We start from the raw sequence: 27718 nt of genomic DNA on the forward strand, positions 1-27718 counted from the left end.
TACAGTGTGGAAACAGGCCCTTCGGCCCAACTTGCCCATGCTGACCAACATGTCCCATCTCCACTAGTCCCACTTGCCAGCATTTGGCCCATATCCCTCTAAACCTGTCCTATCCATGTAGCTGTCAATAGACAATAGGTGCAGGAGTAGGCCATTCGGCCCTTCGAGCCAGCACTGCCATCATGGCTGATCATCCACAATCAGTATCCCGTTCCTGCCTTCTCACCATATCCCCTGACTCCACTATCTTGAAGAGCTTTATCTAACTCTCTCTTGAAACCATCCAGAGAATTGGCCTCCACTGCTTTCTGAGGCAGAGAATTCCACAGATGTTTCTTAAATGTTGTAATAGCACCTGCCTCAACTACTTCCTCCGGCAGCTCGTTCCATACACCCACCTGTGTAAAGGTTACCCCTCAGGTTCATATTAAACATTCCCCCCCTCACCTTAAACCCATGTTCTCTGGTTCTCGATTCCCCTAACTCTGGGCAAGAAACTCTGTGCGTTTGCCCCATCTATTCCCCTCATGACTTTGTACACCTCCATAAGATCACCCCCTCATCCTCCTGCGCTCCAAGGAATAGAGCCTGGGAGTTAATATCATACACGGAGTTTCCAACATTAAGCAACAAAAAGAAAAGATAGATTTTTTCACAAAGCCCACTCCAGTTAGGAAAGAGAAAAAGTAACTATTCAAACACTCAATTAATATGCACTGTTTAATTAAGATATATATAACTCTATGCCACAATATCTGTCCAACTGAATGCGGGGATGCATTTCATGTTTTGTGTGTGGTGTCCTAAGGCGTGGTGGACTGTTGATGGGTTATTTAATAAACTGGTTCTCTTAAAACAAAATCATGTTGTATTTCATTAATCAGTCTCATTTATCTCATTTAAAAAGGAAGAGACAGTGTTCACCTTCGAGAGCGCTCACGTTTCACAGCGCTCTCTCTCTCTCTCTCTCTCTCTCTCTGCTGCAGTGATGTGTAGTAGGCCAACCGTACGAGGTTCAATTTCATAATCATAAAATGATGTTGGCTTTTTAACAGAAATTTAGCCCAGGGCTGGGTGGTCACGTGGGTCTGAAGGTCCCAATTCACAACGGAAGACCTTATTACAAGAACTGTGGTGCGCCTGAAGGCAAATCAGATTTTTCTCACACTATAACATCCCCTTTCCTCTGTCACAAGGGACAGACTATCGATTGACTAGTTTTTTTCTCTCCTTCCTTTCTCGATCTCTCCGTCGCCATCACAGGGGACAGACTAGAGCTTAGACTTTAGAGATGCAGCTCGGAAACGGGCACTTCTGCCCACCGAGTCCACGCCGACCAGCAATCACCCCGTACACTCGTATGATCCTACATACTACGGATAATTTATAATGAACCTACAAATCTGTACACCTGGAGCATGGGAGGAAACTGGAACAACCGCAGAAAACCCACGTGGTCGCAGGGAGAACGTACAAACTCCATACAGACAGCGGCAGTAGTCAGGGTTGAAGCCGAGTCTCTGCCGCTGCAAGGCAGTTATTTTACCGCTGCGCCACCGTGCCGCCCTTAACCATCCTTTGAAAAAAATCTAACACGTTACTCAGTTGTGCTAAAGTGCTGTTATAAATTAAATCTATAATGCTGACTGATCACCTTGCACTGGCACAGAATGGACACACATCAGCAGGGATTTCCGAGAAGGAACAAGGTGTTAACTTCAACGTTAATTGTTGAACCAGAATCGGAGGGAAAGGCGTCAAATTCAGAGACAAATTACCTCCTCTTTGCTCTCGCTGTTCTCCCTCTCCCTGGGCTCCTGTTTCACGTGCGTTACCATGGCAAAGGCTGCGCGGTCATGGCTGTCGGCTAGGTTAATGACGTTGGTGATAGATGGCAGCATGGCACCTTGGCAATTGGTGCCAATGGTTGTGTTTTTCTCACACACCGCGAGCAGCAGCTGCAGGGTTGGGGTAGGAACACAATAATCAACAGACGGGGCACGTCAGCGCAACACATCATCATTAGCCGTTCCCCCACACGTAACGTTACTTTCAGACGTTGGAGATACAGGCGGAAACAGGCCCTTCGGCGCCGACCAGCAATCACCCATACACTAGTTTTATGTTTAGAGATACAGCGTGGAAACAGGCCCTTCGGCCCACCAAGTTCGCACCGACCAGCGATCACCCCGTATACTAGCACTAACCTACACACTAAGGGCAATTCACAATTTATAATGAAGCCAATTAACCTACAAACCTACACGTCTTTGGAGTGCGGGAGGAAATCGGAGCACCCAGAGAAAACCCACGCGGTCACGGGGAGAACGCGCAAACTCCGTACAGACAGCACCCGTTGTCAGAATCAAATCCGGATCTCAGCTGTCGTAAGGCTGCAACTCTCCCGCTAGGCCACTGTGCCGCCCACATACTTTCAAGCGGCCTTTTCACGGGGCGACTTGACGCAAGAGTTAACCAGAGTTTAACATCGTGGGAACCTCGTGCGATAACAGTACGGCATTCGTGGACCACCGTGGACCACCGTAGCGCTAACGGCAGGTAATCGTGTATCTTGGTCACTCGGGAGAAAATTCAAGAAAGTTTGAATTTCTCCAAGAGTGACTTGTACACTTGTGGTTGAGCATTGCAACATTGTATGAACATAGTGGCCAGTGCGATATCCGTAATAACTCTTGCGGTTACCGTGGGAACTCCTGCGAACGGTGAACCCGGAAGCTGGACAGAGGGGACAGAAGCGGAGTAAAAATTGTCTTCTGTGGGATTGAATTTAAAAAATAAATAAAAATAAAGATTTGCATCCGCATATGGACATCAACTTATTCATGAGTTATGTTAATGAGATTCAAGAAAATAACTATAATCTTTAAAAGGGACTTTAAAAGGGACTTTACTGAAAGGTTACGCATTTTTATGGTCCGTGAGAAATTTTTCACATGTACTTCTTTGAGAGATACAGGTCGGAGTCCTCGCCGACTAGCGATCGATGCCTTTCCGAAGCAGGGTCCGGAACGCTACCAATCAATGTTGTACAGAGACCCGTGTAAGGAGTGAACTGCACATGCTGGTTTAAACCGAGACAGACACAAAAAGCTGGAGTAACTCAGCGAGTCAAGCAGCATCTCTGGAGAAAAATAGCTGATGTTTCGGGACGAGACACATCTTCAGACTCAATTCCGATTAGGCTGTCTGAAGAAGGGTTCCGATTCGAATCGCCACCTATTCTTTTTCTCCAGAGATGCTGCCTGACCCGCTGACTTACTCCAGCTTTTTATGTTTTTCTTCCCAGATCTGACTTACCTGCTGAGTTACACCAACATTTTGTGTCCTTCTGTGCGTATTAACCAGCATTAACCAGCGTCTGCAGTTCCTTTAGACATTACCTAACTTCAGATTTTAGAGATATAGCGCGTGGGAACTCCTGCGAACGGTAAACCCGGAAGCTGGACAGAGGGGACAGAAGGTGAGTAAAAAAGGTGGTCTCAATGTCGACAAGGGAACATGTGTCCTTCGAGGACGTCCCACCTAATTGTCATTGTTGGATAATCTTTTTAACAGGAACACTTGCAGAGATGGCTCCCAGAAAATCTCAAAGAAAGGGGGTAAAGCGTGTCAGAGATGTTTTTGCCATGCAGGAGAATGAGGAGGAGACGCAGCAAGAGAGACAGGTGGAGAGGCAACAGGAGATGCCACAGATAACACTGCCTGTGGGCTCCTTGGAGCAGGGAGAGGGTGAGCAAGGTGGATTTCAGATTGCCTCCCCAGTAGCCGTTGTAGGAATAGCTTCTACAGACGCTTATGTAAAGGGAAGATGGCAGAAGGTAAGGCCATATGACTTCACCAGTGAACAAGAGGGGGAACTTGTAGAATGGTACCAATTTAACGAGATCCTCTACGATAAATCCAGAGAGGATTATAGAAACAGGGAGAGAAAAAGGAACCTGCTGGAGACGAAGGCTGCCGAGTTTCCCGAGTGCTCATGTGAGTTTATATAACGATATATAAGTTCATCAAGAGGAGAACCATTTAATGTTATCCAAGATTTAAAAACATACATTGCTATTGATGTAAAAGTGCTGTGTTTGCAGTTAACTTAAACTTCTCTTATAAGTCTGTCTGTGCCCTGCAGCTGCAAAGTAAAAAAGTCGCAGACAGCGCGTCAATGAAAAAAACCACCATCCTGTACTCGAAATTACTTAGTATAGGCATGTCTCCAAATGAGCCAATTCAACCAAGGGAGGATATTTATAGTGTGTGAAAAAAAAAGTTACATCATTTGTGTCACGTGTAGTTCACGATGTTCATTCAAGATTTAACGCGAAAGCTCGGGAGACGGACAAGTCACTCGCACAAATAACAGAAATGCCGAGTACCGTGGGAACTCTTTATCTACCCCCCGTTATATCGTGCGAGACTCGTGCTGGACCACGACCACTTCACTCAGGTGACATCTTGCGTCAACTCGCCCCGTGAAAAAGCCCCATAAAGCTGTAAACATAACAAAGACATGTGGATGTGGAGGGGCGCACTTACAGAAGCTAATGAAGCAACAGTGTGAGGGAACTGAACTAACAAACTCTGCTGAAGTGACTACTGGCCTCGAGGGCCTGAGCTGCAGGGAGCGGTCAGGCAGACTAGGACCTAATTCCTTGGAGAGCAGGAGGATAAGGGGTGATGCAATAGAGTTGAATAAGATCATGAGGCGAATAGATTGGGTAAATGCAGAGTTTTTTACCCAGAGTTCCCAAGATGGCACGGTGGCGTATCGGTAGAGTTGCTGCCTTATAGCGCCAGAGACCCGAGTTCGATCCTGACTATGCCTGCTGTCTGTGCGGAGTTTGTACGTTCCGCCCATGACCGCATGGGTTTTCCCCGGGTGCTCCAGTTTCCTCACACATTCCAAAGACGTACAGTTTTTTAGGTTAATTTGGCTTTGGTAAATTTGTAAATTATCCCTAGTGCGTAGGATCGTGTTAGTGTACGGGGATCACCGGTCAGCGCGGACTCCGCGCACGGCCTGTTTCCGCACTGTATCTCTAAACTAAACTAAGAAAGGTAGGGGAATCAAAAACGAGTGGACATAGTGTTAGGGTGAGGGGGGAAAGATTTAATAGGAACCCATGGAGCAACAATTTTTTTACACAAATGGTGGCATGTATATCGAACAAGGTAGAATGGAGGAGGTAGTTAAGGCAAGCACTATCACAACGTATAAGAAACATTTAGGCAGGTACATGGATAGGATAGGTTTGGAGGGATATGTGCCAAACACAGGCAGGGACTAGTGTAGATGGGACATGCTGGACAACATGGGCAAGTTGGGCCGAAAGGGCCGTTTCCACGCTGTATGACTATGATTAGATTCTAGGATGGAGAACATAGGTTAAGGTGAGAAGGGAAAGATTTAATGGGAACCCGAGGAGCAACTTTTTCACACAGGTGGTGCGTATATGGAACGAGCTGCCAGAGGAGGAAGTTGAGGCAGGTACGATCACAACATTTAAAAGACATTTGGACAGGAAAAGTTTAGAGGGATACGGGCCAAACGCAAGCATGTAGAACTAGTGTAGATGAGGCATCTTGGTCAGCATGAAAGAGTTGGGCTAAAGGGCCTGCTTCCCTGCTGCATAACTGCGGCATGTGCAGGGAGGAGCTGCAGATGCTGGCTTAAACTAAAGATAAACACAAAAAGCTGGAGTAACTCAGCGGGACAGGCAGCATCTCTGGAGAGAAGGAATGGGTGATGTTTCGGGTCAAGACCCTACTTCAGAATGAAGAAGTTTTATGATATTCAATAGACGAGGCAGAGAAAGAGATACCCAAAGGGCAAAAGAACATTCTGTACTGAGACTGCTGTGTCTGTAAACCCTCTGGAACATTAGAAGCTCTGCACAGACAGTGGTTTTTGAGCAGGCCTTGGGGCTCAGTGAAACTGGAGCGATCTGCAGCAGTTAAAGACGTCTCTCACACTGGGTAAAATCGGTGCCTCAACTACATACTGCTTTGGAAATGCCAGACAGCAACATTAAAGGCAGATTATACAAAACTAAATCTACTTCAAAAAGTACAAAACCTTAACCTGAAGCAGTCGTTTCGTCAATGTGCTTATTTCGACTTCAACTCAAAATTAAAATTGCACACCTTAACAACTTATTGTATTTGTTGTTCATTTGGTCATTAAATGTATCCCTGGGTTCTAATCTCAGTTCACACTTTGGAGCTAATGTGCGGAAACAGGTCTTTTAGCCCAGGGAGTCCGCACCAACCAGTGATCCCCTCGTACACTAGCACTATCCTGCACACGAGCGACAATTTCACCAAAGCCAATTAACCTACAAAGCTGTATGTCTTGGGATTGTGGCGTCTGTACAGAGTTTGTACGTTCTCCCCGTGACCTGGGTGGGTTTTCTCCAGGTACTCCGCTTTCCTCCCACATTCCAAAGACGTGCAGGTTTGTAGGTTAATTGGCTTTGGTGAAATTGTAAATTGTCCCCAGTGTGAAGATAGTGCTAGTGTACGGGGTGATCATTGGTCAGCGTAGTCTCAGTAGGCCAAAGGCCTGTTTCTGCACTGTATCTCTAGACTAAACTAAACTAAATCTCTGCAGTATTTTGTAATGCAAAATGACTGCGTAACTAAAAGTCTCAAACAAATCTGCAGTGAAAGGTAAAATAACAAGGTGATGGTGATGACTAAATAGACATTCGACTAAATAGGTTTCCGCTAAAGAGACACAAAAAGCTGGAGTAACTCAGCGGGACAGGCAAAGGACAAAGGACAAGGACAAAAGACATTTATTGTCACATACAATACAATACAATTCAATTTATTGTCATTTGGACCCCTTGAGGTCCAAACGAAATGTCGTTTCTGCAGCCATACATTACAAACAAATAGACCCAAGACACAACATAATTTACATAAACATCCATCACATTGCTGTGATGGAAGGCCAAAAAAACTTCTCTCTCCACTGCACTCTCCCCCCCGATATCAGAGTCAAAGTCAAAGCCCCCGGCGGGCGATGGCGAATTGTCCCGTGGCCATTAAAGCCACGCCGGGTGATGCAAGGTCGCACACCGGGTTCTTGATGTTAGAGCCCCCGGCGCGCGCTCGCAATCCCGCGGCCATTCCAAGCCGCGCGGGGCGGTGCTGTAAGGCCCCGCTCCAGGAGCTCTTCAACCCCGCAACTCGGGCGGGAGAAGTCGCCGTTGCGGAAGCCCCGAAAAGCGGTCTCCCTCCAGGGACCCGCGGGCTCCCGGTGTCACTGTCCGCCAAACCCGCAGTTGCAGCCTCCGAACCTCCGGGGGTCGGGTCGCAGCAGCGCTCCACCACCGCTCCACCCGCTCTGGACTCGGCCAGCTCCGCGACGGTGAGGTGAGTAGTCGGCACCACAGCCCCCGGTCTTCCTGTTGGAGGCCGCTCCTTGTTGCAGCCCCAACGACAACGGAGACCCGACAAAGAAAAGGTCGGGTCTCCCGTGCAGGGAGAGATTTAAAAGTTACCCCCTCCCCCCCACACACATACCCCAACAAAAAATAACAAAAACTACATAAAAACATAGACATAAAATAATAAAAACGCAGACGGACTGCAGAGTAGTCCCGCCGTGTAGTGAAATTTGAGTTGCCATTGCAGCATACAAATAAAATAAACACAACACTATAGAATTTAACATTAAACATAAAAATCATCCCCCCACAGCGGGATCAACTTTCCCACTGTGAGGGAAGGCAGCAAAGTTCAGTCCACATCCTCAATGTTCCCCCTTGGCCGGGGCCTATCGAGGCCTCCGCAGCCGCCGCATTTAAAGTCAGCGCCGCTGCAGCTTGAACCTCCGCAGACCACAGATGTTGAAGTCGGCAGGCCCAGAGCTCCACATGGCGATCCGGGTACCTCAGTGCTGCGCCGCCGCTGAAGCTGCAGCTCGAAGCTCTGGCCCATCTCCGGCAGGAAAGGCCGCGCCAATCCAGATGGTAGGCCGCGAGGAGGGGACGAAGATGCGGCTCAGAGGAAACACGTATCCTCGACCAGGTAGGGACGGGAAAAAACGGTTTTCCCCTTCGCCCCCCACCGCCCCGTCCCCCACATAAAAAAGACTAAAAGGCCTCCAGAACAAAACATTTTAACAAACTAAAAATGAAAAAAAGGGTGAAAAACGAACAGCTGCAGGCGAGGCTGCCACACTCTATTGGGCCACCCCTGGTTCATCTCGGCAGCATCTCTGGAGAGAAGCAATGGATGACCCGACTGGTTAGCAGACTACAAAAGCTTTTCACTGTACCTCAGTACACATGACAGTAAACTAAACTAAAGTCAGTTCGTTCCTCACCTCGATGCACTGCTTGATCCAGAAGTGACTGCCCATGGCCTCCCAGTTCTGGGAGCAGGTAATGTAGAGCAGCCGGTCGTACACCCGCCGCCTCATGGAGTTGTCGAAGACCTCGAAGAACTTGGCCCGAATGTGTGGCTGGCAACATCGCAATCCAGCCAAGAACGCCGGCTCCAGCTTCGCCGTCAGTTCACTGCCGAAGAGGTTCTCATCCCTGCATGAGACCACAAGTACAGAGGACTCAATGTGTATCAGCCGATTCACCTCTACCCCATTGCCAAGATTGAACTTTGTCTCTGGAACTGATGCGCTACAATGCTGACAACTGTATTCTGCACTCTGTATCATCCCTTTGCTCTACCTATTGTACTTGAGCTTGGCTTGAATGTATTTATGCTTGAAAGCAAATCCCGCCAGACTCAGGAAAAAGTTTCTTCCCCTCTTCCCCATCTTAGACTGCAGGAGAGGGGGGACAGGAGAGGGGGGGGGGCAGGAGAGGGGGGGGGGGGGGGGGCAGGACAGGGGGGGGGGGGGCAGGACATGGGGGGGCAGGACAGGGGGGGGCAGGACAGGGGGGGGGGGCAGGAGAGGGGAGGGCAGGAGAGGAGGGGGCAGGAGAGGAGGGGGCAGGAGAGGGGGGGGGCAGGAGAGGAGGGGGCAGATGTGTACGGGTCTAACGGCTGTTATAACTAAAGGGACAAAGTGTAGGAGGGAGGAGATATTAGAAAGATAAAGAAAAACAAGACATGTAGAACCTCTCTACAGTCAGAAAATGAAACTGGCTTTCTTTCATCACAGCATTATGTTCCGACATGTTTGATACCAGAGCACCTGGGACTTAAGAACCTTTCAAAGTTGATCAACTGATAATGTTTAAAGACATAAAACGCATCCTCCAGGAGATGTTGGGATACATTTATATTTTCTTCGGTGCCAATCTCTTTTAGTTTTTACTTTAGAAATACAGTGAGGAAACAGGCCCTTCGGCCCACTGAGATTTTTGCGTCGACTAATGATCACCCTGTACTCCAGTGTTATCCTACGCACTGAGAACGTTTTGTTTACATTTTACAGAAACCAATTAACCTACAACCCTGCACATCTTTGCAACGTGGGAGGAAACTGGAGAACGTTGAGAAAACCCACGCGGTCACAGGGAGAACGTACGAACTCCGTACAGACAGCACCTGTGGTCGGGATCGAATCCGGGTCTCTGGTGCTGTGAGGCAGCAGCTCTGCCACTGCGCCACTGTGCCGCCCAGTTGGCAGCAGAGGGCTCTCATCTGAAGCAACAGCGTGTGCCACTCATCCACTCCCGACACACTCGGGACAATTTACAACTTACAGAAGCCAATTTGCCTACAAACCTGCACATCATTTGCATGTGGGAGGAAGCCGGAGGACCCAGAGGAAACCCACACAGTCACAGGGAAAATGTGCAAACTCCACACAGACAGCACCCAGAGTCAGGATCGAACCCCGGCCCCTGGCGCTGCAAGGCAGAAACTCTACCGCTGCGCCGCCCATCTCGTTCAAAAGATGACGAGCAAACACGCAATCCAGTCTGCTCGCACTTGGGTAACCTTGAGATTTATTAAATAAGTTGCTTGCTTCTGAAATATGGACCATTGTGTTCGACACAATGAGTATAGAAAACCGCACAAACCGTATTGGTTTCTCAAATGGAATAAATCTGCATGGATCTCCCGGGAGGGTAGTGCAAAGACAGAAGTGTGCAAACTAATGAACTGTACATTTTGATTAATTACACCAATTACCTATAGACAAAGTTAACGAGGTCCAAGAATTGAGCATTTAACTCAAGGTCATCTGCAAAGCGTTTTTCAATGTAGGTCATCATTTTAACCAATAAAATGGACTTCTCCCTCAGTGTAGGTGTCTGCAGAGAAAAGAGAAATCATTCAGAGATTAGAGGAATTGCAAATGCTGGTTTACTAAATCAAAAGACACAAAGTTCACAAGAATTAGGCCATTGAGCCCATCAAATCTACTTTCAATCAAAGCTGATCTATTTCCCTCTCAACCCCATTCTCCTGCCTTCTCCCTGGCACCCATACCAATCAAGAATCTGTCAATCTTCACCTTAAAAATATCCATTGACTTGGCCTCCACAGCCGCCTGTGGAAATGAATTCCACAGATTCACCACCCTCTGACGGAATAAAATCCTCCTCATCTTTTTTAAAGGTATGTCCATTTATTCTGAGGCTGTGCCCTCTGGTCCTAGACTCTCCCACTAGTGCTGGAGCAACTCAGTGGGTCAGGCATCATCTCGGGGAGACATAGATAGGTAAAGATTTGGGTCGGGCCCATTCTTCAGACTGATTGAGGAGGTGGGGCGGGGAAGAAAGCTGAATCGGAGGACAGGCAGGACAATGCCTGGCAAGTGACAAGTAGAGATGCAAGGAACTGCAGACGCAAGTTGAGAAAAAAGTGCTGGAGTAACTCAGCTGATCAGGCAGCATCTCTGGAGAGCATGGATAAGCAAGGTTTTGGCTCGGGACTCTTCTTCTTTCAGGCAGGCTGATAAATCATTCAGCCAGCCAGTGTTTCTGCATCTCTCTCTCTCCTACTCCCCACCTTCAACTCCTTCCTCTCTCCCTCTCAAATAACATTAGCCCAGTGGCAACATAATCAAAGACTTGTCTCATCCCAATCATTCCCTCTTCTCCCTGCAGCCAGAAGGTACAGAAGCTTGAAACTGCACACCACCAGACTCAAGAACAGCTTCATCCCCTCTGTTATCAGGCTTCTGAATGGTCCTTCCATAAGCTAGGGTACTGTCCGATTCACCTCTACCCCATTTTGGACATTGGACTTTGTCTCTGTGACCAATGCGCTACAATGCTGAGAACTATGTTCTGCACTCTGTAACTTTTCCTGTGCTCTACCTGTTGTACTTGAGTTTGACATGATTGTATTTACGTATAGTATTAACTGAGCTGACTGGATAGCACGCAAAACAAAGTGTTTCCCTGTTCTGAAATACGACGGCACAGTGGTGCAGCTGGTAGAGTTGCTGCCTCACAGCATCAGAGGCCCGGGTTTGATCATGACCTCAGGTGCCGTCTCTGTGGAGTTTGCACGTTCTCCCTGTGACCGAATGGGTTTCCTCCTACATCCCAAAGACGTGCGGGTTTGTTGGTTAGTTGGCCTCTGTAAATTGTCCCTGGTATGTAGGGTCTGAAGGAGGGTCTCGACTCGAAACATCATCTATTCCTTTTCTCCAGAGATGCTGTATGACCCGCTGAGTAACGCCAGCTTTTTGTGTCTATCCTAGTATGTAGGGAGTGAATGGGAAAGTGGAATAACATAGAACTAGTATGAACGGGTGATCGACGGTCGGCATGGAATCGGTGGACCGAATGGACTGTTTCCGCACTGTATCTCTAAACTAAAGTTAGGTTTACTGTTGTCACATGTACTAAGGTCCAGTGAAAAGCTTGGTTTTCAAGTCAAACTCAACTACAATAAGTAGAGAAAAGGGGAAGATCCAGAGTGCAGAATATGGTTCTCAGCATGGTAGCGCATCAGTTCCATAGATTGCTTTCAAACCAGAAATTAATTGGTTATGTTTAACGAAAAGTTAAATCCTCGTGACCTCATCATCGCAATGCCAAGAGATAATTTCTGGATCGCAAACAATGACTTAATATCACACATTTTACTTCTGTCCAGTTAATTATTCATACTGGATCAGAATCCATTCTAAAATATTAATGCACAACATATGTTGTAACCGGCAATTTGCAAATGTTAATGATCCTACTCCATCCATTTCCCATGTGCTAAGTGAAGAGATTGGTGATCACTTCTGCTGAGGTCAGGAATACTGAGTGAGTGGGAATTCACTTAGTCTACTGTTACTCAACCATGGCACAGCGGTAGAGTTGCTGCCTTGATGGCCTTGCAGCGTCAGAGACCTGGGTTCAATCCTGACTATGGGTACTGTCTGTACGGAGTTTGTACATTCTCCCCGTGAACTGCGTGGGTTTTCTCCAGGTGCTCCGGTCTCCTGCCACACTCCAACGACGTACAGGTTTGTAGACTGATTGTAGGCTTGGTATAATTGTAAATTGTCCCTAGTCTGTAGGATAGTGCTAGCGTGTGGGGATCGCTGGTTGGCAAGGACTCGGTGGGCCGAAGGGCCTGGCGCCGTGCTGTATCTCTAAACTAAACTAAATGCAGTATAACGGGTTGAATATTCAATCATATGATGAGGTACTGGACAACTTGAGCAAGCAGGTTGGCTTCCAACCCAATAATATCAACACTGAATTCTCTAATTTCAATACTCCACAAACCCCTTTGTTTCCTGTTGCTCCCTCCCCCTTCCTGCCCTGGAGAACAAACAGTGGTTCTTCACTTTATCTACACCCCTCATAATTTTATAAACCTGCATAAGATCACCCCTCAGCCTCCTATACTCCAGTACAACCATTTCACCCACTATCCTGCCCCCTTCCACCCCACCTATCCCATCCTCATCGCCCCCCCCCCCCCCTCCATTTACACCCATATCACTCCCTCTGGCTTTGTTTCATCTCTCCTTATCAAGCACCCTTCTGTCTCCGTTTCACCTCTAGCCATTGCCACTTATTCCACCAGTCTACAAATCAAACCCCCCTCCCCCTTTACTTGTATCCACCCACATTCCTTCCTCTGGCTTCACATTTCACCTCTTCTATCCTTGTCCTTATCTCACAGCTTTAGTCTTCTCATCTCTGGTCCTTGTCCGTCCATCTGCAAAATCAACCCCTCTCCCCTCTCACCTGTATCCACCTATCACTCGCCAGGCTCGGCCCTGCCCCACCTCGATTCCAGCTTTCTCCCCCCTTTGCACTCAGTCTGAAGAAGGGTCACCTGTCCATTCCCTGCACAGATGCTGCCTAACCTGCTGAGTTCCTCCAGCATTTTGTGTTTTGCTCATGATTCTTGGCCTGTGCTGCACTCCAGAGTGTGGTGGACACTGCCCGGTCCATCACCGGTTCTGACCTCCCAGCCATCAATGGGATCTATATGAGTCGCTGCCTTAAAAAGGCAACCGGGATCATCAGAGGCCCACACCAGCCTGGCCACACTCTCATTTCACTCCTACCATCGGAAAGAAGGTACAGGAGTCTGAAAACCATGACCTCCAGCTTCAATAATAGCTTTTTTCCCGCAACTATCAGGCTCTTGAACACTAATGTGGGCCTTCACCTGGAGTACACGCTGACCTCCTGTTAATCGAACTTTATCGAACTTCAATGTTGTATCCTGCACTAAATGTTGTACCTTGTATCCTTTATCTGTGCAGTGTGAATGGCTTGATTGTATTCAAGTGTGAAAACACACCTCAAAATTCAATATGGGCAGTCTGCACCCTAGCGGCATAAACATTGAATCCTCCAATTTCCGGTAGCCCTTGCTGTCTCCTCCCCTTCTCAGCTCTCCCTCAGCCCTCGGGGTCCTCCTCTTCCTTTTTCCTTTCTTCTCCCCACCCTCCATCAGTCTGAAGAAGGGTTTCGGCCCGAAACGTTGCCTATTTCCTTTGCTGCATAGATGCTGCTGCACCCGCTGAATTTCTCCAGCACTTTTGTCTACCTTCAAGATTCAGGGACAGTTTCTCCCTGCCATTATCAGGAAACTGAACCGTCCTCTCACCAGCTAGAGAGCGGTCCTGACCTCCCATCCACCTCATTCGAGATCTTTGAACTACCTTTAATCTGATTTTCAATGTTATATGTTGCAGTCAATGGTGTGCCCTTTATCTGAACATTGTGGGTGGCTTGTAGGGTCTTTTCGTGTAATGTCTTTTCGGTGACTAGATAACACGCAAACAAAAGCTTTTCACTGTACCTTGGAACACGTGACAATAATAAACTAAACTAAACTAAACTAGTGCCTCTGTGCTGCCCATTGCTGAAGACTTGACATTCATAAGCTCTAGGAGCAGAATATAGGCCAATCGGCCCATCAAGTCTACTCCAGCATACAATCATGGCTGATCTATCTTTTCCTCTCAACCTCATTCTCCTGCCTTCTCCCCATAATCCCCAAAACCCTTACTGATCAAAAATCTGTCAATCTCCACCTTAAAAATGCCCATTGACTTGGCCTCCACAGCCGTCTGCAATGAATTCCACAGATTCACCACCCTCTGACAAAATAAATTCCTCCTCATCTCCCTTTTAAAGGTATGTCCTTTTATTCTGAGGCTGTGCCCTCCGGTCCTGGACTCTTCCACTAGTGGAAATTTAACAGTCAAATGTGGGTCAGTCAACCAAAAGGCACTGCGAGACCTTCCAGAAAACACGCAAATAAGCTGATGAATTAAACCAAGGTTGAGAAGGCTTTACCATCGCTAGGTTGGGGGAAATTACCATGCGTAGTTAATATTGCAGTAACTGAAGCAACAGTGATATTGTGAAACAGTGCCTGGAACATTAATAATGATTGGACCCGCCAGTGATTGTGGTCACAATGCATTAGCGGATGCAAGGGCCGCATACATTAGCACAACGCGGGCTCGGAGACACGTTCTGTTCTCTCATTTCCACCAGCATTATGGAACGAGTGTCCCTTTCAATAACCAGAAACCTGACTCAATTAAATATGGTCTTCTTCTTCAAGAAACATCACAAAATATAATCAAGATGTTGTGAATTATGAAACGTAACATCATCTTCCCCCAATTAAGTATTACAAAATGTGCACGAGTCATTTATAAAAAATAATTACTTAAAATTTAGGCTTCTATTTAATTATGCAGTTTTAATTAATTTTCTACACATAGACATGTAATATTTAATAAGTGTAAAGATTAATTTATATATAATCGTGCGCATTCTAGCAGAAAGTCATTTGGCGGCATTTATGTTAAAATTCCTTGACTCATTTACTTCCAAGACGTTGATAGCGAATTCTTAAAGCCCCTTCGGTCCACTGAATCCGTGCTAACCATTGTAAGAGCAGTGTAAATGGAGCTTGATGTTTGGCTAAAGATGTGTTTAGTTTAGAGATACCACATGAAAATAGGCCGTTCGGCTCACCGAGCCTGCGCTGACCAGCGCTCACCCAAAACACGACACACGCGGGACAATTTACAGTTTTGATTGCCTCAAAGCCATGTGGCGGGGCTAAAGGGTCAGTTTCCATGATGTACGACTCAAATATTTTTCCTGTGCACATTGGGATTAAATACAATTTATGACAGAAAATAAACTTTCTTAGAAGATTGAGTAAATTCTACGTTTTCAGTTGAGAACATATTGACTTCACGGCCTGGTTCGTCAACTTAAACACCCAGGAATGAAGAAGAATACAGAGGGTGGTGGTCACTGCCCAGTCCATCACAAGTACTGACCTCCCCACCATCAAAGCGATCTATAGGATATCAAAATGGCAGCCAATATCATCAAAGACCCTGGCCACGCACTCATTTAGCTCCTACCATCAGGAAGAAGGTATTGGAACCTGAAAACCTGATGAGCTTGTTCAAGAACAACTTCTTCCCAACAATCATCAGGCTCTTGAACCAATACCTAATACCAATCTCAGTAACTATGAAATTCCATGGACTGTCTTTAGTTGCACTAAGGATTTCCGTTTATGCACTAGTATTATGATTCTTAATTTATTGATTTAAAAAAAAATGTATCTGTCTGCATTGCGTTTAGGAGCCTGTTAAATTGCTGCAAGTAAGAATTCCAATATTCCATTGATGGTACATATTAAAGTTGAACTGTCGAGACTTCATCTAGAATCCATCTACACTTCACGCTGCCTCAACAAGGGCACCAGCATAATCATGGACCGTTCTTACCCCGGTCACTCCCTCTACTCCGCTCTCCCATCAGGCAAGAGGTACAGAAGCATGAAAACGCAAACCTCCACATTCAGGGACTGTTTTTCCCCCAGATTATCAGGCAACTGAAGCATCATCTCACCAACGAGAGAGCAGTCCTGACCTCCCATCCGCATCATTGGAAACCCTTAGACTGTTTTTAATCGGACGTTACTGGCCTTCATCTAAACATTATTCCCTATATCCTGCATTTGTGGACAGCTTGATTGTAATCGTGACTTGTTTTTCTGCTGACTGAATATCACACAACAACAATAAAGTTTTCACTTGTAGCTCGGTACACATGACATTAACTAGGCTTGGAAAAGTCTGTAAATGATTGTAGCCAAGCCACTCTGACTTTGACTGCAATTGTATGTAGCCCGTCTGTATTGTTCTCACCTGGTTTATTGCCATGGCAGAATTGTTCTTCACCCACTCCTCGACTATCTTCACCACAGCCCTCAAAATTTTGGCATCGGGTGACTTCTCAATGAGAGAGGTTAAGATGACTTGGATGAAGTTCTTCCGCATTTCCATGCTCATTACAGCAAGGCGGGTTTTCACCAGCTCCAGGCTTAGCATGATCAACTCAATCGTGACTGCGAGAGAGAAATACATTTCCCCGTGTTAATACCATGCAGGAAAAGTAGCACGATAGGTGTAGGAAGCCCTACTTCATGTGTGTTACCAAACGACAGGAAAATCATATAGATCGCAAAACAGTACCTTTATGGGTGCCAGTGAGCGGCACGGTGGCGCAGCGGTAGAGTTGCTGCCTTACAGTGCCAGAGACCCGGGTTCGATCCTGACTATGGGTGCTGTCTGTACGGAGTTTGTACGTTTTCCTTGTGACCGCATGGGATTTCTCCGGGACCTCCGGTTTCCTCACACGCTCAAGACGTTAATTGTAGGTTAATTGGCTTTGGTAAAATTGTCCCTACTGTGTAAGTCTTAGCGTAGACTCAGTCGGCCGAAGGGCCTGTTTCCAAGCTGTGTCTGTAAAGTTTTCATGTCAGAAATTCCGTGCCAAACATGATGGCAAGATAATCTCCTCGGCCTCCACATGCTCCATATCCCTCCATATCCATGTGCCGATCTAAAAGCCTCTTAAACACCACATTTGTATCTGCCTCCACCACCACCTTGTTCCAGGCTCCCACCATCCGCTGTATAAAAATACTTGCAGAAACAAGGAACTGCTTTGGCTGGTATACAAAACAAGACACAGAGTGCTGGATTAACTCACAGGGTCAGGCAGCATTTCAGGAGAACATGGTTAGGCGTTGTTTCGGGCTGGGACCCTTCTTCAGACTGAAGAAGGGTCCAAACCCGAAACGTCGCCTGTTCATGTTCTTCTGAGATGTTTAGTTTAGATATACAGCATGGAAACAAGCACGCCGACCAACGATCACTCACACACCAGAGACAATTTGCAGAAGCCAATTAACCTACAAATCCTTGGAATGTAGGAAGAAACCGGAGCACCCGGAGAAAACTCACGCACTCACAGAGAAATTGTGCAAACTCCATGCAGACAGCACCCGTAGCCAGGATAGAACCTGAGTCTCTGGCGCTGTGAGCAAGCAAGTCCATCGCAACACTGTGCTGCCCTGACCTGTTGAGCTACTCCAGCACTCTGTGTCCTGTTTTGTAAACCAGCAAAAATACTTGCCCTGCACATCTCCTTGAAGCTTTCAGCCTGAAGCTCTGCCCTCTAGCCTGACATTTCCACCCTGGGAGGGGAAAGATTCTGACTGTCTTCTCAAAGACATGTACACTTTTGACTATTGGAAATGGAACACAATATTCTGCTTGGAGCACCATCTAGTGGTGTCATGTTTAGTGTGTGGTCATTGCTTTTGTACAGCAACGGGACACAGGCGTTGCGAGCAAGGGCAGTGTTTATCGTCCATCCCTAATTTCTCCCAAAAAGGTGGCATTGAGCTGCCTTCTTGAAACACACAGTCCACAGCAGTCCAGTGGTGGATGTGCTCCAAACTAAAGTTGTAGTTAGACTGTTCAATGAGAGCAGCATAGAGATTGTGTCGTTTCTAGCTGAGTTTACTGTCACGTGTACTGAGGTACAGTGAAAGCTTCCAGCTATCACTAACCAGTCAGAGGAAAGACTACACATGATTACACTCATGTAATAGAGTCTTACCCAACTTGCCAACACCGGCCAACATGTCCCATCTACACTAGTCCCACCTGCCTGCAATTGGCCTATATCCCTCTAAACTTGTCCTATCCACGTACCTGTCTAAATGTTTCTTCACATTGTGATAGTACCTTCAACTACCTCCTCCAGCAGCTCGTTCCATATACACACCACCCATTGTGGGAAAAAGTTATCCCTCAGGTTCCTATTAAATCTTCTCCCCCCCCCCCTCCAACCCTCCAACCACTGTCCTCTGATTGATATTAACATATTAAAGAATCAATATAACTAGCTTAAAACGCAAGTGCTGGAGTAACTCAGCGGGTCAGACAGCCTCCGTGGAGGGAATAGACAAGCAACATTTTGGGTTAGGACCCAGAATGAGGATCCCTTCAGACTCTGAGATCTGAAGAAGGGTCCCGACCCAAATGGTCGCCCCACCAGTCCCATCACAGGTGCTGCCTCGCCTGCCGAGCTACTCCAGCACTTTGTGTCTTTTTTTAAAAGAAGTAGGTTGCAGTTAGACGGGTAATTTAACTCTCTGTGAAGGCAGTATCGAGAGTGTGTTAATATACTAACCAATCAATATTCAGTTAAACACAACGTACTGGAGTCACTCAGCGGGTCAGGAGACATCTGTGAAGGGAAGTTACAGGCAACGTTTCGGGTGGGAAGAAGGATCCCGATGCTGCCTAAGCCGTTGAGTTAGTCCGGCACCTTGAGTTTTGCTCAAGATTCCAGCTTCTTGTGTCCCGAATATAACTCAGTAACCAGGTGTGAAAGACAACTGCAGCTGCTATAAAACCAAAAGGTTCCAAAGCCTTTCGCCAAGAACCACGTTGCAACACAAGTTCAGGCTTATCGTGGAGCCCTGCGAACTTTATAGAGTTGAATGGAGTCTTTAAAAGCTACAATAGTGGCCAACCCAGACTACAGTGGAGCAGGCAGGATACAAAGAAGAATGACTTGGAATTTGAGACTGAGCATAATCAAGGACCAGTCTCACTCCGGTCATTCCCTCTTCTCCCCTCTCCCATCAGGCAAGAGTTTCAGTTCAGTTTAGTTTATTGTCACGTGTACTGAGGTACAGTGAAAAGCTTATTGTTGCGAGCTAACCAGTCAGCAGAAAGACAATACATGATTACAATCAATCCATTTACAGTGTACACAGTTTTAAGAGTGTGGAGCAATTATAATATGAGTTTGTAGGTCTGCTTCTGTGTCTAGCATGCAAATAGTCGCCTGTGTTGGGCACCATCTGGGACTCATGCCCGTTGGAAGAGGTACAGAAGTGTGAAAATAACACACCTCCAGATTCAGGGACAGTTCCTTCCCAGCTATCATCAGCAACTGAACTGCCAGAAATTGTACTCATGGATGGCAATAATCTTACTGATTCATATGCAAAAAATGAATTTCACTGTACCTTGATACATGCGAAAACACAGCATCATTAAACATGGATAGCATAGTCAGCAAGGACGAGTTGGGCTGAAGGGCCTGTTTATGTACTGTCTGACATGCAAAGGCACAGCTAGTAGAATGCAAAGCTTTCAGTGAGACTTTAGAGATGCAGTGCGGAAACAGACCCTTCGGCCCAACGAGTCCGTGCCCACCAGCCCGATCACCCCGTACACTAGCACTATCCTTCACACAAGGGATAATTTACTATTTTACCAAAGCCAATTAAGCTACAAACATGTACGTCTTTGGAATGTGGGAGGAAAACGGAGCACCCGGAGAAAACCCACGCGGTCACAGGGAGAACGTACAAACTCCGTATAGACAGCATCCTTAATCAGGATGAAACCTGGGTCTCTGGCGCAGTGAGGCAACAGCTCTACCGCTGCGCCACCGTGCACGCCCCTTTGAAGTCATGCATTTAGGCTTTGGCATGCCAGCATCTTTTAATTGCATCTTTTATTCCATTTCCCAGGCAATTAGCATGTAAAGACACAGCACAGGGGTCGTGACAGTAAATGTCACTACCAGGTAACTTTTTAAACATCTTCAAGGTCGGAGCTGCTTCGATAATTGCAATACATGGTGAAGAAACACAAAAGCAAATTAGCACTCCTGCAAATTAAATTCCTGCCTCACACTTCTGGCCAAGAAAACACAAATTAGTGAGGAGATGGAACTGCTTTCACTCCGTGGCACGAGTGTACCATGTTGAACAGCCGTTCTTCAGGCACGCCGAGCCAATTACAGAGATTGCCGCCGACCCTTAAAAAAGGATCCCGCGCTGCCTCTCATCCGTGAATGGAAGCTGCTGCCTCTCATCCACTCTTTAGACGTTAGGCACCTGGCTACTGAGCTATAATGGAGACACAAGGAGCTGCCGATGCTGGTGGCCTTGCTGAGACAGAGTGGAGTGTAGATGGGAGTCAATGGAAGGGAGATAGACTCAAAAAGCTGGAGTGACTCAGCGGGAAGTCTGAATAAACGTCACCCATTCCTTCTCTCCAGCGATGCTGCCTGTCCCGCTGAGTTACTCCAGCTTTTCGTGTCTATCTTCCGGTTTAAACCAGCATCTGCAGTTCTTTCCCACACAATGGAAGGGAGGTTGGTTTATTGTAGTTTAAAGATTCAACGCAGAAAAAGGCCCTTCGGCCCACCGAGTCTGCGTCGCCCAGTGATCCCCACACACTAGCACTATCCTGCACACCAGGGATCATTTACAATTTTACCAAGCCAATTAGTTTACAATCCTAGATGTCTTTGGAGAGTGGGAGGAAACCTAAGCACCCAGAGAAAACCCATGCAGGTCACGGGGAGAACGTACAAACTCCATACAGACATCACCCGTAGTCAGGATCGCACCGGGGTCTCTGACGCTGAAAGGCAGCAAGTCTACCGCTGTGCCACTGTGCCGCTCTTGTATATAAACTTCCTTCTGCCGTCATCCTCTGCTTCCCTCCAGGATGTCAGTTAGCACTCCCTGGATCCCATGCATTCTAACCATCCAGTGCAGCCCAGGTATAGAAACTTACAAATCTTATAGAAACTTACAAAATTCTTAAGGGGTTGGACAGGCTAGATGCAGGAAGATTATTCCTGATGTTGGGGAAGTCCAGAACTAGGGGTCACAGTTTAAGGATAAGAGTCTTTTAGGACCGAGATGAGAACATTTTTTACACAGAGAGTGGTGAATCTGTGGAATTCTCTGCCACAGAAGGTAGTTGAGGCCAGTTCATTGGCTATATTTAAGAGGGAGTTAGATGTGGCCCTTGTGGCTAAAGGATCAGGGGTGGTATGGACAGAAGGCAGGGATGGGATACTGAGTTGGATGATCAGCCATGATCATATTGAATGGCGGTGCAGGCTCGAAGGGCCGAATGGCCTACTCCTGCACCTATTTTCTATGTTTCTATAGTATTACGGCCCCCTCTTATTCTTTCTTAAGTATACTCCTGCATTCCCTCTGCTCCAGGGATTCATGTAATCCCAGCTGCCCATACCTGTCCCAAGCCTCTATTTTTTGACCAGAGCCTCAATTTAATTTCAGATTTTCAGAATTTCCAGTGTTCAGTTGTTCTGCTGTGGAAGAATGGCCTGGTGGGTTGGAACAGAGCAGAGAGTATGCAATGCATTAATAACACGAGGGTAGTGAGCTCCACCTGCTGGCCATTAAGAGCCCCGAGAGACTGCAGATGCTAGAATCGTGAGAAAGCACAGAGTGTTTCAGGAACGGAGAGGTGCAGCAGGTAGAGCCGCTGCCACACGGCGCCAGAGACTCGGGTTCGATCCTGACCACGGGCACTGTCTGTGTAGAATTTACACATTCTCCCTGTGACCACACGGGTTTTCTCCCTGTGCTCCGGTTTCATAAGTTCATAATTAGGGGGAGCAGAATTAGGCAATTTGGCCCATCACGTCTACTCTGCCATTCCATCATGGCTGATCTATCTTTCCCTCTCAGCCCCGTTCTCCTGCCTTCTCCACGTAACCTGACACCCTCACTAATCAAGTACGGGTTTCGTCCCACGTCCCAAAGACGTGTGGGTTTGTAGGTTAACTGGCCCTGTGTAAAACTGCCCCTAATGTGTAGGAGTGGATGCGAATGAGGGGATAACATAGAACTAATGTGAACTGGTGATCAATGGTCGGCACGGACTCGGTGGGCCGAAGGGCCTGCTTCCTTCCATGCTGCACCTTTCAATCAATCAACTCAGTTGATCAGGCAGTACTATGAAGGGAATGGCCAGAACTGGGTATATTCAAAGCAGAGTTTGAAAGATTTTTGATTAGTAAGGGTCTCAAAGGTTATGGGGAGAAGGCAGGCGAATGGGGTTGAGAGGATAAAGAGATCAGCCATGATCGAATGGCGGAGTATTCTTGATGGGCCAAATGGCTTACTTCTGCATCCAGGCTTTATGGTCTTATGACGTTTCGGGTCTAGACCTTTCTTCAAACCTGAAACATTAATCTCGATCATCTTTCCACAGATACCAGCGTGGGGAAGGGTCCATACTCCTAACACTAACATGAGCTCCTAGCTCATAGGTTTTCAACCTGATAACATAACAATGGAGTAACTCAGTGGGCCACGCGAACATGTATAGGCAATGTTTTGGGTCGCGACCCTTCTTCACACTCTTAAGACTGGTAGTTACTAAGATTTTTTTTTTAAGTGTGCTTGATGGCAGAGCCCTGACTAGCCTCATTTATTTAATCTTGTATCACAATTAATCCCTGTTTAATGTGGGTGGCGTGCTGAATCTTTGATTTTCAAGAATCCTTGACCTATCCTAGAATTCAATTGTAATTCATCACAGTGTCAGAGAATTAAAAAGGTCCTTCGGCCCAACTCGTCCATGCCGACCAAATTGGCCCATCTACGCAAATGTCCCATTTGCCCACGTTTGACCCCTATCCCCCTAAACCTTTCCTACCCATGAACCGATATGTCAATATGCCCGTGTTTTTAAAATGCTTTTAAAGTACCTGTCTCAACTATCTCATCTGGCAGCTTGTTCCATACACCCGCCTCCCTCCGAATCAAAAGGTTGCCTCCCAGGTTCCCATTAAATCTCTTCCCCTCTTCCTCTGTCCTCTGGTTCTTGATTCCCCTCGGATGCAATCACTTTATCCATTCTCCTCATGATTTTATACACCTCTCTTAAGATAACTACATTAATAATTCACTGTAATTTGCCTCTGCGCAAAAGATTTAACTTTAGCTGAATATTAATTACCACAGAGGAGATTTTACAACCAAAAATCTGGTGGGTTTTACATAGGTTTCTGAATCTCAGCAATGACTGAATAAAGCTCAAGGTAGCAGCAATGTTGAATCCTTGGGGCAGGGTATCTTTTGATTGCAGGGAAGGGGAAGAAATCTATGTAAAACGAGTTCTGAAGACAGCATTCGATTCAATTATTACAACACGAAATATAAATTTAAAAGCATGTTGAATTTTCACTATCTTTGTAACATGATAGAGTGTATTTGCAATAACTGCAATTTAATTAACACTTAGGGTTGATATATCACTTGAATTTGCTCCAGGCACATTAATCTTCTTGCAAACATGGTTGAAAATCTAAAATTTTACTTCGGAGTCACGTGAGTGACTACGTAAAGAACCCCGCCACGGCGCATGCGTGTCATATCGCTACACGCATTGCAACAAGTCACAGCAAGGGGGAACGATGTTCCCCTAGCGGCAAAATTTGAAAGCCAGGAACAGCAGGTAAGGAGACTCTGCGTTCCTTCCACTTACCTTTTAGGTGGAGACATGGACCGGATCCATGAAGGCTGCGGGAAAGCTGGCGGGGGAGAACCGCGGAGTAGCGGGCAGCCGGCAGCAGTAGCCAAAGGCACGCTAATCTCCAGTAATGGGAACAGCTGTGCCCGACTTTCGCTCCCTACTCGCTCCCGCACCGGGCCCGGCCGGGCGGGAGAGGGAAACAAAAACGAATGTTCCCCGCGCTGGGTTTTTCACAGGGGGGGGAAGCTGGACAAAATAGTGTCCACAAGTGCTGCTAGGAAGCTGGCTGGGGAGGACCGCGAAGTTGCGGGAGCCAGCAGCAGCTGAAGGCACAAGCCCCGTAAGGGATCAGCTGGGCCGACTTTTGGTCCCGCGCCAGCCAGAACACCACGGCCGGGCGGGAGACTATTTAAAGAGGGCCGTTGACTTTTGGACAAGTCAATAACGGCAGCAGACGGGGTGGAACGACGTTTACCCGTAGCGACAATTTCAACCTGGACCTGCAGGTAAGAGCTGCGGTCTTTTTGTGTTTTACCATGCTGATTTCAGGTGGAGAAACCAACGGGCTGTGACAAAGCTGGTGGGCTAGATGGGATCAGCTGTGCCCGATGTCGCCTCCACACCGGCCATATCCACTCCACGGAAGGGCAGTAAGAACAAAGCTGGAGAGGGAGGACCGCGGAGCAGCGGGCAGCCAGCAGCAGCCAGCGGCACTCGGATCACCGATAGTGGGATCAGCTGTGCCCGATGTCGCCTCCGCACTGGCCAGATCCACGCAGCCGGGCGGAAAGGCTAGACACAAAAACAAACAAGGTCGTGGACTCAGAGGAGTCCGACTTTGAACAACCGTGGGCGGCCAGCGCCTGAGAGCGCTGGAGCCGGATGGAGCGTTGTATGGAGCTTTGCTCCAACATGACAGACTCCGGGAGATGGAGTCGGGTCACTGTGGGCCCTATGATAAACCCACAGCAGTACCTCTTGAAGGGCTGTACAGTGCTTCTACCTCATCAGAGGGGAGCACTGCGGGTCAGTTCTGGGCTGACCTGGAAGAGGGGTCTGCAGAAGGAAAGACAAGTGTGCAGGGGGTGCAAGAACAAGAGAACCTACTGGAACCCACTACGGCCAAAGACAGCACCCCCACGCACCCACCAGCAGAACTGGTGAAAGCTCGAAGGTCCGGTACCCAAAACATGAGTCTTTTTAGGCCATGGCCCAGGCCGGCCTTCTTGGAAGATGCGGGGACCTCCAACGCCAACCAAACCGAAAATCCAGACCCCAGCGCGACAACAGCAGCAAAGAACCTACAAAAAGTAAACCTAACACTGGTAACTATGGAGGTAGGTGGGTCAGGTTCCCTACAATATACAGGGATCACGGAGGTTGGGTGGAGATTACACTCTTTCTGAATGCATGGAGCATGATAACAACCGATACTTACATCTTAAGCAGTATCCAGGGATATACAATAGAGTTTATACACAAGTACAGCCCTCCAGTTCAACATATACTGAACCAAATGTCCGTGCCTTCTGATAAAGGAATATCAAAAGCGCAAGCTCAACTGAAGATGCTTTACATAAAAGGTGTAATTGAGAAAACTCAACACGAGCCATTAGAATTCATGTCCAATATATTTATCAAAAACAAAAAAGATGGTGGTTGTCGCATCACCATAGATCTGACAAAATAGATACCTTTGTTACTCCTTAACAATTCATTTCCAAAGGTTACTTCAATGGCCAGCATCTATTTAAAAGATGCTTACTATTCAGTGCCTATACGAGGTGACCACAGATGTTACTTAAAATTCAACTGGATGGGACAACTCTGACAGTATAAAGCACTGCCAAATGGGTTATCATCAGCCCCAGGCTGTTCACAAAAATTTTGAAAACAGCCCTAGCGTTTCTACGGAAACGTACTCACATGGTCATGGCATATTTAGATGAAATACTCATTGTGGGCAAAACTTTGGAATTGGCCAAACAAACTGTAACAGCCACAAAAAAGTTATTGGAAAACTGGGATTCATTTTCCATCCAGTCAAATCTAAACTAACTCCTTCCACTACTATGGACTATCTGGGGTTTCACCATTGACTCAGTTCACATGTCGGTGACTCTGCCTAAGGGAAAGGCTAGAGATTTAATAGAGGCTTGCAATAACCTCACTGGCATCAGCAGACCATCCATCAGATTGGTAGCAAAGTAATTGGCATAATGATGGCTGCCTTTCCAGCCACACAATTTGGAGCTCTACATTACCAAAACTTACAGAGAGCAAAATACAAGCACTCTAAATTATGCAGGTCACTTTGACAGATCTATGAAACTACCAATCAAGCTAAAATGGAACTAAAATGGTGGATAGATAACATCTGGCTTTGTTCCAATCCAATCATTGTCAGTAACCCTTCCATGGTACTACAAACTGATGCCAGTGCAATTGGGTGGGGAGCCACCAATACCATCACCAGCTGTGGAGGTAGATGGACTGCTCAGGAGGCATCATTATTACTCACACTGGGCATAAACTACCTGGAAATGTTGGGGCATTACATGGCCTAAAGTCATATTGTACTGGGTCATATCACCAGCATGTTAGACACAGATAGACAATACCACTGTGGTAGCATACATTAACCACAGGGTGGAAACAAATCGACATCATGTGACAATCTGGCTATACAATTTGGCAATGGTGTATCCAGAGAGATATTTGGATATCAGCCACTTACCTACCAGGAAGGCTAAATTCAGTGGCAGACACCAGGTCACGCAAACTTAATGAAAACACCAAATGGATGTTGAATAAAATAGTATTTGCTGATATCACAGCAAAATATGGAACACCAGATATCGATTTATTCGCATCTAGACTTAACCACCAGTTATCAAATTATGTTTCATGGGAACCAGACCCTGGGGCAGCGGCGACAGATGCATTTACGCTGCATTGGGGGGGGGGGGGGGGGACTCTGCATCTGGTATTGGTAGTACCCGATTGGCCTACACAACCATGGTTCTTCTCAGTGGTATCAAACATGGTATTAGAACCATGTATCACCGTCCCTTATAGACCAGATTTATTGCTACAGTCTATATCAGGGAGTGGGCGATGCTCTGCCATAAAAACAACATCACCTACAGAGACATGAACATCCCGTCTGTTCTGGAATATCTGGCAGGCCTCCTCTATGATGAGGGGCTCAGTTACAGTGCCATCAACTGCGCCAGAAGTGCCCTATCAACTTACCTATGGCAGGGGACAGAGCATTACACTGCTGGGACTCACCCACTGGTACAAAACTTATGAGGGGAATTTTTAATACTATCCCCCAAGAACCAGATACTCCCAATTATGGGATGTAAGAATTATCCTGAAGATGCTCAAGAATTGGTCTCCAGCAACAGTTCTGTCCCTACACAGACTGACATTAAAACAGTCATGCTAATGGCATTGGTCACGGCACAGAGGATACAGTCACTGCAAAAACTAGACTGGACAACATGACTTCCTCAACAGAAAATATTACGTTTCATATTTATGAGTTAGTAAGCAGAACAGAAAGGGATCAGCAGGCCTCAATATACAATTAGGTCATACCCAACAGATGACCGTCTGTGTATAGTAAGACATCTGTCG

General features: G+C 46.9%; 1 protein-coding gene across 4 annotated transcripts in view; it reads right to left on the reverse strand.

The window, feature by feature from the left end:
• LOC116985669 (transformation/transcription domain associated protein) overlaps window positions 1-27718 on the reverse strand; it is a 173802-nt gene that overhangs the window by 64571 nt on the left and 81513 nt on the right. For all 4 annotated transcript variants that reach the window (XM_033040549.1, XM_033040552.1, XM_033040550.1 and 1 more), the window contains 4 exons: window positions 16601-16800; window positions 10129-10250; window positions 8351-8564; window positions 1779-1958 (listed from right to left, as the gene is read on the reverse strand). In XM_033040549.1, the coding sequence (XP_032896440.1) occupies window positions 1779-1958; window positions 8351-8564; window positions 10129-10250; window positions 16601-16800 (716 nt within the window). The remainder of the gene's footprint in view (window positions 1-1778; window positions 1959-8350; window positions 8565-10128; window positions 10251-16600; window positions 16801-27718) is intronic.

This window comes from Amblyraja radiata, chromosome 22, assembly GCF_010909765.2.
Source record: "Amblyraja radiata isolate CabotCenter1 chromosome 22, sAmbRad1.1.pri, whole genome shotgun sequence".
NCBI lineage: Eukaryota > Metazoa > Chordata > Chondrichthyes > Rajiformes > Rajidae > Amblyraja > Amblyraja radiata.